Below are 15,114 nucleotides of genomic sequence, written 5' to 3' on the forward strand. Positions count from 1 at the left end.
AGCCAAAGGCCTTACAGGGCTCGGTGCCCCACCTCCTCGTGGCCCACCCCCTCCTTGTCCTCATCTCCTACTATGCCACTCTGGCTCCCTCCACTCTGCTATTTCCCACCAGACCCACCCCCACTCAGGCCTCCGCACTTATTATTCCCCTTCCTTGGCTCCCCTCACTGCTTCACTTCCTCCTAGTTTCTGTTCAAATGTCTCCCCCTAGAAGCTTCCTTCACCACCTTATTTACAATCCACCACCCTCTTCGCTAGTCCCTGAATTTCTCCACAGCTCCTCTTGCCCCCAGCACTTATTTGTTTGGCCCTTTGGTTTTGTTCCAGGCACTGGGAGGCAGCAGTGGAGAGCACACAACCCACAGTCGGCCTCCTGAAATGCTTGCGCGAATGCCAACAAGGCTCTTGCAGCCACCGGGCAAGCAAGGTGCTATTGGCCCCACAGCCAGCCTCGTCCCTACTCATCCTAAAGCCACGCCCTCAGCCTCAGCTTTCTAAAGCTTCTCCTTTCCTGAATTTACATACAGTAAAATGCACAAATTTTAAGTGTACACTTCAGTGAGCATCAATACACCAACGTCTAAACATCATTCCCATCAAGACAGAGAGTACTTCCATCATGCTAGAAAGCTCCCAGCATTCCTCTCAGGCCCAGCTTTTAACTTCCAAATATCTGTCTGCAAACTAGAGAACAAGGGAAACTTCTGTCAGAACTGGAAACACAAGTGATCCGAGGACAACTGGTTTCAGCCAATTAAAATCTCCCAGTCACAGTCAGATGCTGGGACAGGCACCCTGGGTTCTGGCAGATGGCTTTCCCATCTCGGGAACCAACAGGTGTCTGTATAGTAGAAAACAATGGAAATGGCCTAGAGGCCCACTTATAGAATGGCTATAAAAAGATTTTGATAAACCCATTATAGTGGGATATCATGCAGCCACTGAAAAATAGGCTTTTAAAGAGTTCTTAACTGACAGAAAAAATGCTCGTGGTATAATGTTAAGAGATCTAAGAGCAATATGAAAACGTGTATATGAGATAGTCTTAGTTATGAAAGCACATACCGATACAAAGCCAGGAAAGGAATACACAAAAACGTCAGCAGTTATCTTCAGGTTGTGGCATTACGGGTTAATTTGTTTTAATCTTTACATTTTTCTGTATTTTTCTACTTCTCTTTAATGAATATTATTGCTTTTATTATCACATGAAGATCAATAAAATTAATCTAAAAAACACCAGAGGTCACCATCTACTTATAACAGCAGCACCCTCAGATGCAGCTCTGTGGGTCCTGGGGCGGGGAAACATCCGGAGCCCAGAGGCCACAGCTGCTCGATGAGTGTCAGTGGAGCTCTGTCCTCCCCAGAGGACAGAGGACACCAGCAAGATTACACAAAATATTACCTTCCTTGTCCACACGGAAGCCGAACTCATCATAATAGAACTCTGGTTGCTCCTCTGACTCTTCCTTCTAGAACCAGGATGGGGAAGAGTCAGTCAGGTGGCCCTGTCTGGGACTACAGGTTCTGGGATCACAGCCACCCGCGTTGCTGCCTGCTGAAATTCCACCCAGCCTTCAAGACTCAGATCAGAGGCCACCGTTCCCTGAAGCCTCTGTGGTCATCACTCAGCTGCAGGGGGCCACTACCTTCTGGAATTCTCCCAGCATTTTCCCTGTTCTTCATGGAGGTCAAAGACGGTAAGATCAAGGTAAGAGAACTGTTTTATGCATTTCTGTGTCTCCATAATACTAAGCACATAGTGCCATAATACTTTAACCTAATGACTTATTCACAGAGAAGGCGGAGCTAAGCTGCCATCTCTGAGGGTGGCCTCTGACCCTATGTGACTATGGTGGAGTGGCCACCTATGCCCTAGAACCTGTAGTGTGGGTCCCCTTCGGCACCACAGCTTGGGAACAGAGTGCTGGTAAATTGCTGTACCTGCGTGTACTTGGCCAGGATCTCCTGAGGCCACATGCTTGGAGTTAGGGCTGAGAAGGGGCCACTGGCAGAAGGCACATGGCTTCCTAAAATCAAGGAGGACCAGGAATAGGAGATGACGAAAATGCAGAGTGTTCAGGGGGAAAATTCAAGCCAGGACATTCCCCTGCCACCCCAAGGCACCAGCAGTGAAGGGACTGCCCGTCTCAAGCGGAATGGGTGAGGGAGGGGAAGAAACCTAGAGACGTGCAACTTTCCAGAGGAGGAAAAGAAAAACAGGAGCATGTCAGAAAACATAACCAAATCTCATCTCCTTGCCTCCTCCTCCACCTAAGAATGAGGATTTGTAGGCCGGAAGGAGGGTGGAGGACAGAGACTCGGGCAAACGGGAGAGCTGAGCTCAGAAGAGATTGCAGCGACTCTCCCGACGCCCCATCAGAAGTCTTGCTCCTTTTTACCCCTCTTACCTGGATGGTCTTAGTGAGCCTCAAAGGTATATGAAAAACAAACAAGCCCACTTCCATCCCACGGGTGGGTCCTCCTGGGCAAGATGCCCCTGCTCTCTGGGGGCCTCTCACCCCATTTCCAGCCCAGGCCCTCCTCCCACCTGACATTGTGCAGAGAGGCGAGGCGAGTCTTCTGCAGATCCAGACTCAGAAGTTTTCCTCTCCTAATATCTCACAGCTGGAAGGCTCCTCAGGCTTCATCTGATAAAGAAACAGCAGCCCTGGTAGGAGAGCAAAGGGGAAAGTCATTCTAAAGCGGCTCCTCTCCTGTGATCCTTTCCACCCACCACTCTGGTTTTGCCGGCCCAGAAGCAGAGGGGAGGGAAGTCCTGGCCACTGTTCAACAAGAGAAGGAAAAGTCAGACTTAAAAAGCCTCCTATTCTGAAGAGTTCATCTGAGAGAGGATACACTTTGAAGAAGCTACAATACTAACGTTCTTAACAGCTCTGTCAGCCAAGGGGGGTGTCCACTCAGCCCCCACATTATCCAGGAAGGAGAAAACCATACGTACAGACTTCCCGATGCGCTATGCTCAGGCAAATGTTCCTTAAAAAAGAAAACAAAAACCAGCCACTACCAAAACCTCCATGACTGGGTTCCCCTGAGACGGAATCTCCGAGGATCATTTGCATGGAATTCAGCCGAGCTGCTGAGTCAATGACTCCACTCACCCCGACACTGACATTTTCCACCTCGTCCAACAGTCTGCTCTTCAACGTTTTCCACTAGCCCTACGGCTGGGAAACTAGGAAATGGCAATATATCTCTCCTGTCGCTGTTGAAACCCCTGCCTCTCTCTCTTTTTTGTCCTCTTAAAAAATAAGCACTCAACATAAAAGGACAAATAGCCCAATTCAAAAATGGGCAAAAGATCTGAATATACATTTCTCCAAAAAAGAGATGCAAATGGCCAATGAGCAGGTAAAAAAATGCTTGACATCATTAGTTACCAGGAAAATATGAATCAAAACCACAATGAGATACCACTTCACACCCACTAGGATGGCTATCATCGAAAAGGCAGACAATCATAAGTGTTGACGAGGATGTGGAGAAATTGCATCCTCATCCATTGCTGGTGGGAATGTAAAAAGGTGCAGCTGCTGTGGAAAACAGTTTGGCAGTTCCTCAAAGAGATAAACACAGAATTACAGGACCCAACAATCCCACTCCTAGTTATTCACCCAAGAGAAATGAAAGCATGTATCCACACAAACACTTGCATATGGATATTCATGGGAGCATTATTCATTACAGCCAAAAAAGTAGAAACAACCCAAATGTCCAACAACCGATGAATGGATATACAAAATGTATGGAATATCTATACAATGAAATTTATTCAACTGTGAGAAGGAAGGAAGAACCAACAAGGCTATAACATAGATGAATCTTGAAAACATCATGCTAAGTGAAAGAAGCGTCACAAGAGGATGAATATTGTGTGCTTCTACTCAAATGAAACGTCCAGGAGAGGCAAATCCTTAGAGACAGGAAGTAGATTGGTGACTGCCAAGGGACGGGGAGAGGGGAATGCAGAGGAATTGTTAACGGGGTTTCTATTTGGAGAGATGAAAAATGTTCTGGAAGTGGATAGTGGTGACAGCTGCACAACAGTACGAAATACTAAAACCACCGTACTGTGTACACTTTAAAAATGGTGACTTTTATAGTATGTGAATTATATCTCAATTAAAAAAACAAATGCCATCATCTGGGGTGTCAGCACAAGTGGCTCCTCTGGCTTTCTAACTCTCTCTTTCTAACCTGCCCTATTAGAACCAGAAAGAGTCTATTATCACCCGCTTGAGCTTCAACAGAAATGCAGTTTTAGAGTAGTTTTCTCAGTCTTTTTCCTGAATAGCCTCTTACTTATAACTGTGAATGAAAAGCTTTGACTCCAGAAATAAATGTGAAGTAACAGTAAGGAGATATGGTTCAATATTTTAGGACAAGTTGTCTTTTCCTTGAAATCACATTTACCTAGAAGAAAAACCTCCTTTTGCCATTTTTCTGGTGACGAGAGCTTGGAAGTGACAGTTGTTACTCTGGTCCACAGCAGCCCCAGTCTTCTCCAGGCTATCTGCCACAGAACTCTGGTGTTGGGAATTCTGGGTAAGCCAGAAGGGTCAGGTAAGAAAATGAAACCAAAAAGGAGGGAGGCTGGCCCAGTGGCATAGTGGTTAAGTTTGTGTGCTCTGCTTCGGCAGCCTGAGGTTCATAGGTTTGGATCCCGGGCACGGACCTACACCACTTGTCAGGTGCCATGCTGTGGCAGCATCCCACATACAAAATAGAGGAAGACCGGCACAGATGTTAGCTCAGCGACAATCTTCCTCTCTCTCTCTCACACACACACACACACACAAAGGAACAGAGGTACAGAAAACCCATGTATATTAAGGGAAAGGTAGGCGATATTATAAATATATATATATATAAAAAAGAAGAAGAAGAAACCAAAAAGGAAAGTCACAACCGCTTCAAGGGAGCTGTGAGGAAACATCACCCTGTGGGCCCTTAACTCGAGCATCTGTTGAAAACGGGCACAGGAAAAAAAATCCCAGTTCTCTTTAAAGACATATTTGCAAATTTGGGGGCAAAAGAGCTCCTAAGGGCAGCTCAGCTGGGTCACCAACCTCGACTCCTACCCCCAGACACCCTGACCATGCGAAGTCGGGGCGAAATGCCCCTGGTGGAGGCTTTGGTGCCCACCTGGGAGAGCCCCTCCCTCCTGCTTCCAAGCCCTGCTGAGAGCCAGACGGAGAAGCCGCCTTCCCGACTGGCTCAGGCAGCCGAGGCTCATCTGTGCTGCAGGAGGACCACCGTGAAAGCATCCTGTCTCCCTTCGGTGTAACAGATACGTGGGGCCTGGTCTGAATCAGAATTTGGCGCTGGATGGAGCACTACATATTTTTACCTAAAAGGGACTAGCAGTTTTAAGAATCACGTCGTCATTCAATCCTCATGACACCTTTTGAAGTAGATCTCTCTATTCTCTATATACGAGAAAGTAAGCCTCGAAAAGACCTGGACCTGCACAGTTTTCCAAATAGGCTCCAGCAACGGTGCCTCCTGCAACACACGCTGCCCGCCACCCACCCTGTGAGACGACATCACAGCCACCAGCCAGGTAGCCCTGGGAGAATAACCTGTGCTCGGTTATGCCACCCATGGGCCTGGAGCCCCGGGAGGGCGTTTGCGCCATGGTGCTAGTCGAGGAGGGGGCGGCTTCAGAGCTCATCGCCTGCCCCGCCTTAGTGCAGAGGCTGGACAGCACTGCGGTTAAAGTGAAGACGTCTCCAGTCAGATGGAGGTGGATTCCAACCCCAGCTCTGTTGCTCCTCACTTGTTATAACCTCAGGCAAGTTCACTTCACCTTTGTTTTTTTTTGAGGAAGATTAGCCCTGAGCTAACTACTGCCAATCCTCCTCTTTTTTTTGCTGAGGAAGACTGGCCCTGAGTTCACATCCGTGCCCATCTTCCTCTACTTTATATGTGGGACGCCTACCACAGCATGGCTTGCCAAGTGGTGCCATGTCCGCACCCAGGATCCAAACTGGCAAACCCCAGGCTGCTGAGAAGCAGAATGTGTGCACTTAACCGCTATGCCACCGGGCTGGCCCCTCACTTCACCTCTTTGAATCTGTTTTCTTATCCATAAAGTGGAATAAAAATATCTATGTCTTACGGTGGCTATGAGGATTAAGTGAGAATGCAAATAAGGCCCTTAGCACACCGTCTGACACACAACAAGTACTCAGGAAGCACAAGGCAATTAGTAGTAGTCCTCATAATTTCTAGAAATTTATTGTTAATGTCTGGGCCCTCTACACTGAGGTTTACTAAAAGCCATGTGATACCACTGATGTCCCTCCATTACGACCTATACAAATGGTAATTTCCTATGTTTCAACATAATTTAAGCCAGTTGAGATCGTGAGAAAGACTCCTCCTCACTGAGGCCCCAGAGGTAGTGATCTTGTTGTTTCTTCTGGAAGGGCAGAGAAAGTGTGAAGGAAGCAGGTGTTGCTTGTGGTAAAGGAAATGAGCTGTCTCTGGCTGTGGAGGACTGAGGGGGCTGGGAAGACAATTCTCAATAAGCGGATCCCCCTCCTGACCTTAGCCTGCCTCCCACTCATTCACTCACTCAACAAACAGCTATAGAGCGCTGCCTTGAGCCAGGCGTGGTTCTAAGGGCTGAGATGCAACAGTGAAAAACAGAAGTCCTAGCCACTACATTACAGCAGAGAGTCAGACAATGAACACAAAAACAGCTGTGTCAGATCATGATGACTGTGTACTCTGAGAAAAGTAAATGAGGGTACAGAGAGTATTGGAAGAGAGGGGCTATTTGTATAAAACGGTTAGGAAAAGCTCTTTGAGGATAAGGTGACACCTGAGCCAAACAAAGAAGTGAGGGATCAAGTCATGTGGGTATCTCAGGGAAAAGCGATCCAGACAGAAGGAACACCAAGTGCAAAGCCTTCACGGCAGGAGCACACTTGGCAGGCTGAAGCAGCAGCAAGGCAGCCAGGGGGCTGGGGTGAGGAGAGGAGAGTGCGAGGAAACGTGGGAGACGCAGCAGGGTTACAGAGGGCCCAACAGCACCAGACAGACCTTGGATCTTACTCTCAGTGAGCTGGGACATTACAGGAGGGTTCTGAGCAGAGGGAGCCTGAACCTGCCTTAGGTTCTGAAAGCCCTCTCTGGCTGCTGTGCAGGGAAGACTTCAAGGCTGGAGGTGGTGGCAACGCCAGCGGGAACGATGTTGGCTTTGCTACAGCAGGACCAGCGAGAAATGGTCAGATTCTGGATATGTTTTAAAGAGTCTCTACAATAGTACATATATGCCACGTCTCCCACTGACTGCCCTAGAGTCTCCACGAACAGGAGCCGGATGAGATACTGCTAAGCTGGGCAGGCAGGTTTTTCCTGCCTCTGGTTGCTATGGAAACCTTCCCGCAAGCAGCCATCTAGGAGGTGGCGGAAGCAGCTGAGGAGTTAGCCACGTCACTGGCTGCCCTGCTGCTGTCAGAGAGGTACCAAGAGGCAGACACTTCTGAAAAACAGGATTGATGCAAGCAACTCTGGGTGCTCTAGAAGGAATTTTTAAACATTAAATTTACATGCTTAAAGGAGTCAGTCTTTTTACTCTGCCTCCAGTGCATTTCTCTCTAGTTTGCCGATGCTACACAGACAAACTGTATTCACAAGGGAGCCCGTCAGATGTCACTGTAAACACCCGTGTGTGTGGCCTCTTGATGCAGATCAGCGAGATCCAGTCCTTCATCTACTCTTAACCCCCTGTCCTGTTTTCTTTTTTTTTTTTAAAGATTTTATTTTTTCCTTTTTCTCCCCAAAGCCCCCCGGTTCACAGTTGTATATTCTTTGTTGTGGGTCCTTCTAGTTGTGGCATGTGGGACGCTGCCTCAGCATGGTCTGATGAGCAGTGCCATGTCCGCGCCCAGGATTCGAACCAACGAAACACTGGGCCGCCTGCAGCGCAGCGCGCCAACTGAACCACTCGGCCACGGGGCCAGCCCCCCTGTCTGTTTTCTTGATGATACAGCAGAGCTGCCACAACCACAGAGCTGGTCACGCATTTGCCAGGGAACATGAAAGCTGTAAGCAGCAAAAGCAAAAATACTTGTATTCTAAGAGGCCTCTGCAATCCTGAAGACTATTATTTTTCCACGAGGAAATGACAGAACACTGAAGTCTATCAGTAACTAACTGGGAGAGAGAAGTGCAAAGCCAGGAAAGTCCGAGAAAGGCTGGAGTAAGATGATAATGTGGCTACTACAGATGCTAAAAAAAGTAAAATCAGACAATAAATGCTCAATGGGATATGAACATTTATTGGAAAATACATGAGTACTTTTTTCAAGGTAGGGTACAAAAACATTGGGGTTCTTCCTGGCTTCTCTTCCTCAGCATACCTCTAAAATGTGTGTGGGCTCCACCCTCTGCCCTTGCTCTTCTCACTCGGAGCTATTCCTGGGCAATCTCGTGCCCTGCCAGAGCTTTCACAACCACCTGTCAACTCCCTCCTCTGCTGACACGTTTCTCCCAAGCTCCAGACTCCTATTTCCAGCTGCTTCCTACTGCCGACATTATCTTTCTCAAATGCAAATCTGATCCCTGCGTCTTCCGCTTCACTCTGGCAATGACGTGCCATATCCCCAGAACATGGGCCACAGTTTCTAACAGCATGAGGTTCTACAGGACCTGGTTCTGCTCCTCTCTCACCATCCCCACTCTACCCTACACTACAGTCATGCTGGCTGACCTATTCCAGCTGCCCAAATGCTGCCTTCCTTTTGTCTCTAACAGTCTTCTCCTTCCTGTCAGACAGACTCCTATTCATACTTGAAGACTCAACTCAAACGACATGTTTTCACAGAAAGAAGGTTTCTGTGGTGGCCAGCCTCCACGATGGCCCCAAATGATTCAGCCTCCTGGTATTCACACCCTTGTGTAGGCCCCTCCACGCTGAGCAACAGCTAACCTCTGTGACCAACAGAATATGGCAGAGTGGCCGTGTGTAACCTCCAAGGACAGGCCATAGTCGGCACTGCAGCTCCCCCTTGAGCTCTCCTGCCACTCGTCCTGGGGGAAGTCAGCTGCCATGAGATGAGGACACCCAAGGAGCACCACGGAGAGGCACCAACTTGTCAGCCACACGAGTGAGCCACCTTGGAAGTAGATCCCCTGGTCCCAAACCTTCGGATGCCTGCAGCCCCAGCCAGCATCTGACTGCAAAGTTGTGAGCGACCCTCTTCTCAGAATCTGAACCAACACGCCCCTGAATTCCTGACCCCCAGAAACCTTGAGAGATAATAAATGATTACGTTGTTTTAAGCTGCTAAGTTTTGGGGTGATGTGTCACACATCAATAGATAACTACTATAACCTGCACGACCCTTCTCCGCCTTTAGTTGAAGTTCTCTCTCTATGCTCCTATAAAGCCCTGTGAATAAGTCCATCACAGCACGTATCACCAGAGCATTTTTATCGCTTTTTCTCTTTTGGCCAACTGACCCCTCTAGACTAGACTACACCCAGTTTCTCGTTACATCCTTGGCACTCAGAAGTCTCTTGATAAACATTTGTTAGATAAATTAGACGAATGAATGAAGAGCAGATGAGGAAAAAGTAAATAAAAGTCATATTTCATACCATGGTAATAAATAACTAGCATTTTATTTACTCCATATTCTCCCTTCTTCTGGGTGTCTGGAAAACAGCAATCCCCACCACACTTTCTGAAACTGTGTCCTTTTCTCACTCTTCCCAACAGCACAGTTCTGGGGAGCTGTTTATATTTGCACGACTTCATCTCCCTGAGCCTAACTGATGGTTCTGGGCAAGCACAGACCTGGGTGTGCCAACCTTAAGACTCAGCAGCCATTGCCGAACAAGACCAGACCAGGCATGAGCACCTGATCCCAAACGGCCTAATGAACCCTTCTTGGAGGTGCTGGATTTGAGACCTAGAGAGCCAAGGAAGTGTGTCCCTTTGGTGATGGAAGCACACATTTATACACACACACAGACGAATGTATGCACCTTCATATAATTATATGTATATACATACATATAAAACTTTTTAAAAATAAAATACTCAATGTTGGTAAAAACTAATTTTGTGATTTAAAAAACCACTTCACTCATGAATTTCTGTAAATTGGAGAGCTTTGAGCAGGGGCACAACATGGTTTGACTTAGGTTTTAAATAAAGCACACTGGCTGCTGGGTGAAGAATGAACCGCGGCGGGGTGAAGGGCGGCAGCTGTAACAGTTGTCTAGGTTAAGACACGGCATCTTAGATTAAAGTAGTTGAGATGGTTACAAGTAACCAGATTCTGGATATAATTTGGAAGTGCAGAGGTAGATAATGGAAAGAAAGAATCAATGATGTCTCCTAGGTTTTTGACCTGAACAACTGTGCAGGTCCCATTAACCAAGATGAGGGAAAGCCGAGGGGAGAGCAGGTTTCAGGGTTAGAAATCAAGAGATCTGCTTTGGCCATGTTAAGCTGGATGCTTATTAGACCTCTAAGTGGAAATGTCAAGAAAGGAGCTTTGTGTAGGAGTATGGAGTTCACAGAAGCCCAGTTCACAGAACTGGAGATGTGAACTTGGGAATCATCAGGACTAGATGTCATGGCCGAGGAGAAAATGCAGAAGAGAGGACCTAGAACCCAATCCTGGAACATTCCAACACTTAGAAGTCAGGCAGAGAAAGAAACAAGAAATAAAATTTGAGGAGAGGTCAGTGAAGTAGAAGGAACACAGTAGTATGTGGTGGTGTAGAAACCAAGAGAAGAAAGCTCTTCCAGGAGGGGGCGATCATCAGTGTCACAGGCTACCTAAAGGTCAAGGAGTATGGGGACAGATAATTGGTCAGTGGTTTGGCAAGGTGGTGGTTGTTGGCAATCTTGACAAGAGCTTCAAGTTTTAATGGTGAGGGTGAAAGTTCAACTGGAGGGGGGTTGAAGAGGGATCAGAAGAAAAGTGGAGTCATCGGCATCAAGATAGTACATGATTTCAACAATTCAAAAGATAATACATACATGCTGAAGGTAACACAAAAATGAAGATGGCTGGGTTAGGTGGTAGGAGTATGAGATTCATTGGTCTTGATTTTTAATGTTTTGTTTTTGAAAAAGTATAAAGGTATTATGTTCAAAAATAATTACATCAAGAAACTTGTAGGGCCGACCCGGTGGTGCAGCGGTTAAGTTCACACGTTCTGCTTCAGCAGCCTGGGGTTCACCGGTTTGGATCCTGGGTGTGGACATGGCACTGCTTGGCAAGCCATGCTGCGGCAGGTGCCCCACATACAAAGTAGAGGAAGATGGGCATGGATGTTAGCTCAGGGCTAATCTTCCTCAAAAAGGAAAAAAAAAAAAAAAGAAAGAAACTTGTACACAAATGTTCACAGCAGCATTATTTATAATAACCCCCAAGTGGAAACAATACAGCTATCCTTCAAAGGATGCACAGATAAATAAAATGTGTATATCCACGCAATGGAATATTATTCAGTCATAAAAAAGGAAGTACTGATCCATACTACAATTGGGTGAACCTTGAAAACATGTTCAGTGAAAGAGGCCAGTCACAGAAGATCACATATTCTATGATTCCATTTATATGAAATGACCAGAATAGGCAAATCCATAGACACAGGAAGTAGCTTAGTGGTTGCCAGGGGCTGGAGGGAGGAAGAAATAGAGAATGACTGCTAATGGGTATGGGGTTTCTTTTTGGGGTGATAAAAATATTCTGGAGTTAGATAGTGGTGATGGTTGCACAACACAGTGAATAGACTGGAAACTTTGAATTGTATACTTTAAAAGGGTGACTTTTACCTAGGATGACAGATCCATGTTGTGAGGGACCCGGGCCCCTTCTATGTTATGTTCTAAGTTTGTCCATCCCTAAGGCACTGTCCTCATGTGAGTGGTCCAACATGGCTGACTACCACCATGTACAGGTTCCTGTTGATGAGAAAAAGAGGAGGGGAAGGGGAGGGCATGCCCATTCTCCAAAATGGCAAACCCAGAAGTTACACTTGTCATTTCTGCTCGTACCTCATTGGCTAGAACTCACTCATGTGGTGTCTTAGTCTGCTTGAGCTGCCATAACAAAGTACCACAGCCTGGGGAGTGTAAACAACAGAAAGTTTCCTCTCTCAGTTCTGAAGGCTGGGACGTCCAAGACCAAGGTGCTGGCTGATTTGCTTTCTGACGAGGGCTCTCCTCCTGGCTTGCAGACAGTCACCTTCTTGCTGTGTCCTCACATGGGGGGGAGAGGAGGGAAGAAATCTCTTCTTCTTATAAGGCCCCAGTCCTATCGGATTAGGGCCCCACCCTTATGACCTCATTTAACCTTAATTACCTCCTAAAGACCCTATCTCCAGATACAGCTGCATTGGGGGAGGGGGTGGTTAGGCTTCAGCATACGAATTGGGTGGGGACACAAGTCAGTCCACAGCCTCATGGCTCACCTCAACATGGCCTCACCTCGTTGCACAGAAGCCTGGCAGGCACAGTGTGCATTCTCAGCAGGATTCCATTACTAATATTGGAGGTCCATTAGCAGTTTCTCATAGAACCCAACTTTTTACCTTCTAGGCATTTCCTTTGGCAACACTGTTTTAGTATCTGTTATTTTATTTGCATTTTTCTGAATCACAGCACCACAGTCCTACTATATATATATACATATATATATATTTATATACTATATAAAGACCAACATAAACGATATGTTTATTGCCCACCACAGCTCTCCCCAATGCTGTAAATGAATGTTAATTTAGCATCTCAGAGAACAAAAATGACCAGTGAGCTCATGTTAATTGTATAAAACCATTTTAATTTAATAAAACTACGTAAAACACAACAAAAAAAGGGTGACTTTTATGGCACATGAATTATATCTCAAAAAAAATTACAGCTTAAGGACAGAACACTGAGGAATATGAACGTGTCCTCGAGCGTTTCCAAGGTCCGCAAACGAAGGCCTGAACTTACAGCAGCCACGTGGCTTCTCTAAGCCTCGCCTTCCTCTTCCTCTGACACAGCTCCTACTTGTCACCTCCAAGAGCCACCTCGGCAGGATTTAACGTTTAGACAAAACCAAGGAAAGCAAAAGTGAAAAGAAAAGGTGCAGACTATTAGAAACAGCTTATCTCTAACTGTGAAAAGGATCCCTTCCTGTCACACGTAACTAAGACTCTCCTCACACCACTCAGCATGAATCTGACATCTTAGCAACCTGTGAAGGCAGGAACTCCCTGAGCTGCTAAAAGGTAAAGTCTGTCATCTTTCAAGTTATTATAACAAGTTTCCCCCTAACGGTCTAGCACTCACTGGAAAAACAACTGGCGACACTGTTCTCAAGCTACTGTTGTTGTTTTGTTTTTAAAGGCTAAATAAAATCCCCAGGTGACTGACTTCACGTGGGATTGCAGCTGCTTTCTCTTACACAGAACTGCAATACTTTCCCCAAAGCAAAAGCCGCTGAAAGCAGTTTAAAGGAAAACAGAGGCTTACAAATCAGGAGACCAGAAAAGTACAGCAATTTGCAAGACAGGCTCTGAGGAAAAAAAATGCTATTTCCCGATCTACTTTTACAGAAACGCCTTCCTGTCCCCAGAGTTTTCTCCACAGCCCAGGCATTCGGTGCCCAGCCGGGAGCTGAGGTCGGGGGACACGGCTGTCAGAGCCCAAGGCGCAGGAGTGCTTCTTCCCAGCACTTCTGGGCACTTTGCACAGGTCTGTTCTGTTCCATTGAGAACACAATAAGATGCAATCACAAATCATACAGTGCAGCCGGATAAGTCTAAATTACAGGTCAGAAGAAAATCTCTGGAGTTTATAAGCACAGTCACTGTGTTTACCATGGGAAGAGAAGTTCTGGACTCTCCTCTGACTTTTGCAATTACACTAACACAACAACATTAATGAAAATCAAAATTTTAAAAAATTCTGCCACATTTTTGCCACCCCAATAAATCTCACTTTCCTCTCTTCTATGCTCTTTTGGTTTTTCTCTACATAAATACAGTTCTTAAAGATTTTAAAACATTTTTTCTCTACTTAACATTAAATTATCAGCCTTTTCCCCAGTAACTATGCAGTCTTTATAGCCATATGTTTTCATTTCCTAATCTAGTCATCTGTTGATATGACATTTAAGCACCTAACAGCAATATCTGTAATCAAAACAATGCTCAGGAACTCTCCCTTTGAAGACTTCTTAAATGAAATTAAAAAATCTGCTTCACTTGGGAGAGGATTTGTATAAAAAATCTGCTTTTTCTACATTACAGTGTCAGCTTTGTAAATAGAAATCAAAGTATGAGATTAGGTTAATAAATTACTGGTATTAGAGTTTAATATGATGCTACTTGAAGCAAGGTAATTAATCTAATGACCCTTAAACTTAAAATTTTATGTTAGGGGCCAGCCCGGTGGTGCAGCAGTTAAGTGAGCACATTCCGCTTCGGCGGCCCAGGGTTCGCCGGTTCGGATCCCGGGTGTGGACGTGGCACCACTTGGCAAGCCATGCGGTGGTAGGCGTCCCACATATAAGGTAGAGGAAGATGGGCACAGATGTTAGCTCAGGGCCAGTCTTCCTCAGCAAAAAGAGGAGGATTGGCAGCAGATGTTAGCTCAGGGCTAATCTTCCTCAAAAAAAAAAAAGTTCAAAAAAATTTTATGTTATAATTATAGCATAATGAAGAATTACTATTTTAATAGTGGTCTCCAGAATGCTCCCCAGAGAGGGGGTTTATCTTTGTTTGGGAAAACACCTTGATAAACTCCTTAAAGGTGGAAGGTAAACCTTGAAAGCATAGATTAGAAGAAAGGAGACATCTGTCAACTGCCTAGCAAAAGACATTAGTAGAAATTTAGAGGTAGGGGAGAAGAGAAAACAGAGGTGGCCTGGACCACAGAGGGGACAAGAAGAGAAGTCCAAAGACATGGTGAGGAGCTGCGTCCCCCTGGGAGACACTGATACTCGGCATGTCTAGGGGTGGGGAGGCCGGGGGGTGTGGGGGACACCAAATGCCTCTTCAGAAAAAGACAATCTAAAACCCAATTTAGGGGCCGGCCCCATGGCCGAGTGGTTAAGTTCGCGC

The 15,114-nt window shown here is 46.1% G+C and overlaps 1 protein-coding gene across 10 annotated transcripts in view; it reads right to left on the reverse strand.

Annotated features, from left to right (window-relative positions):
• Positions 1-15,114, reverse strand: part of SGSM3 (small G protein signaling modulator 3) — a 39,272-nt gene that overhangs the window by 7,653 nt on the left and 16,505 nt on the right. For 2 of the 10 annotated variants that reach the window (XM_046646886.1, XM_046646891.1), the window contains exons 2-4: positions 2,555-2,674; positions 1,948-2,033; positions 1,409-1,475 (exon numbers count right to left, since the gene is read on the reverse strand). The exons of 7 other annotated variants lie outside the window; for them this stretch is intronic. In XM_046646886.1, coding sequence (XP_046502842.1) covers positions 1,409-1,475; positions 1,948-2,033; positions 2,555-2,561 — 160 coding nt within the window. In that variant the 5' untranslated portion in view covers positions 2,562-2,674. Of the gene's footprint in view, positions 1-1,408; positions 1,476-1,947; positions 2,034-2,554; positions 2,675-4,437; positions 4,460-15,114 lie in introns of those variants that run through there. One more of the 10 variants, XM_046646887.1, reaches the window with a different exon arrangement.

The sequence above is a fragment of the Equus quagga genome, chromosome 19, assembly GCF_021613505.1.
Source record: "Equus quagga isolate Etosha38 chromosome 19, UCLA_HA_Equagga_1.0, whole genome shotgun sequence".
Classification (NCBI taxonomy): Eukaryota; Metazoa; Chordata; class Mammalia; order Perissodactyla; family Equidae; genus Equus; species Equus quagga.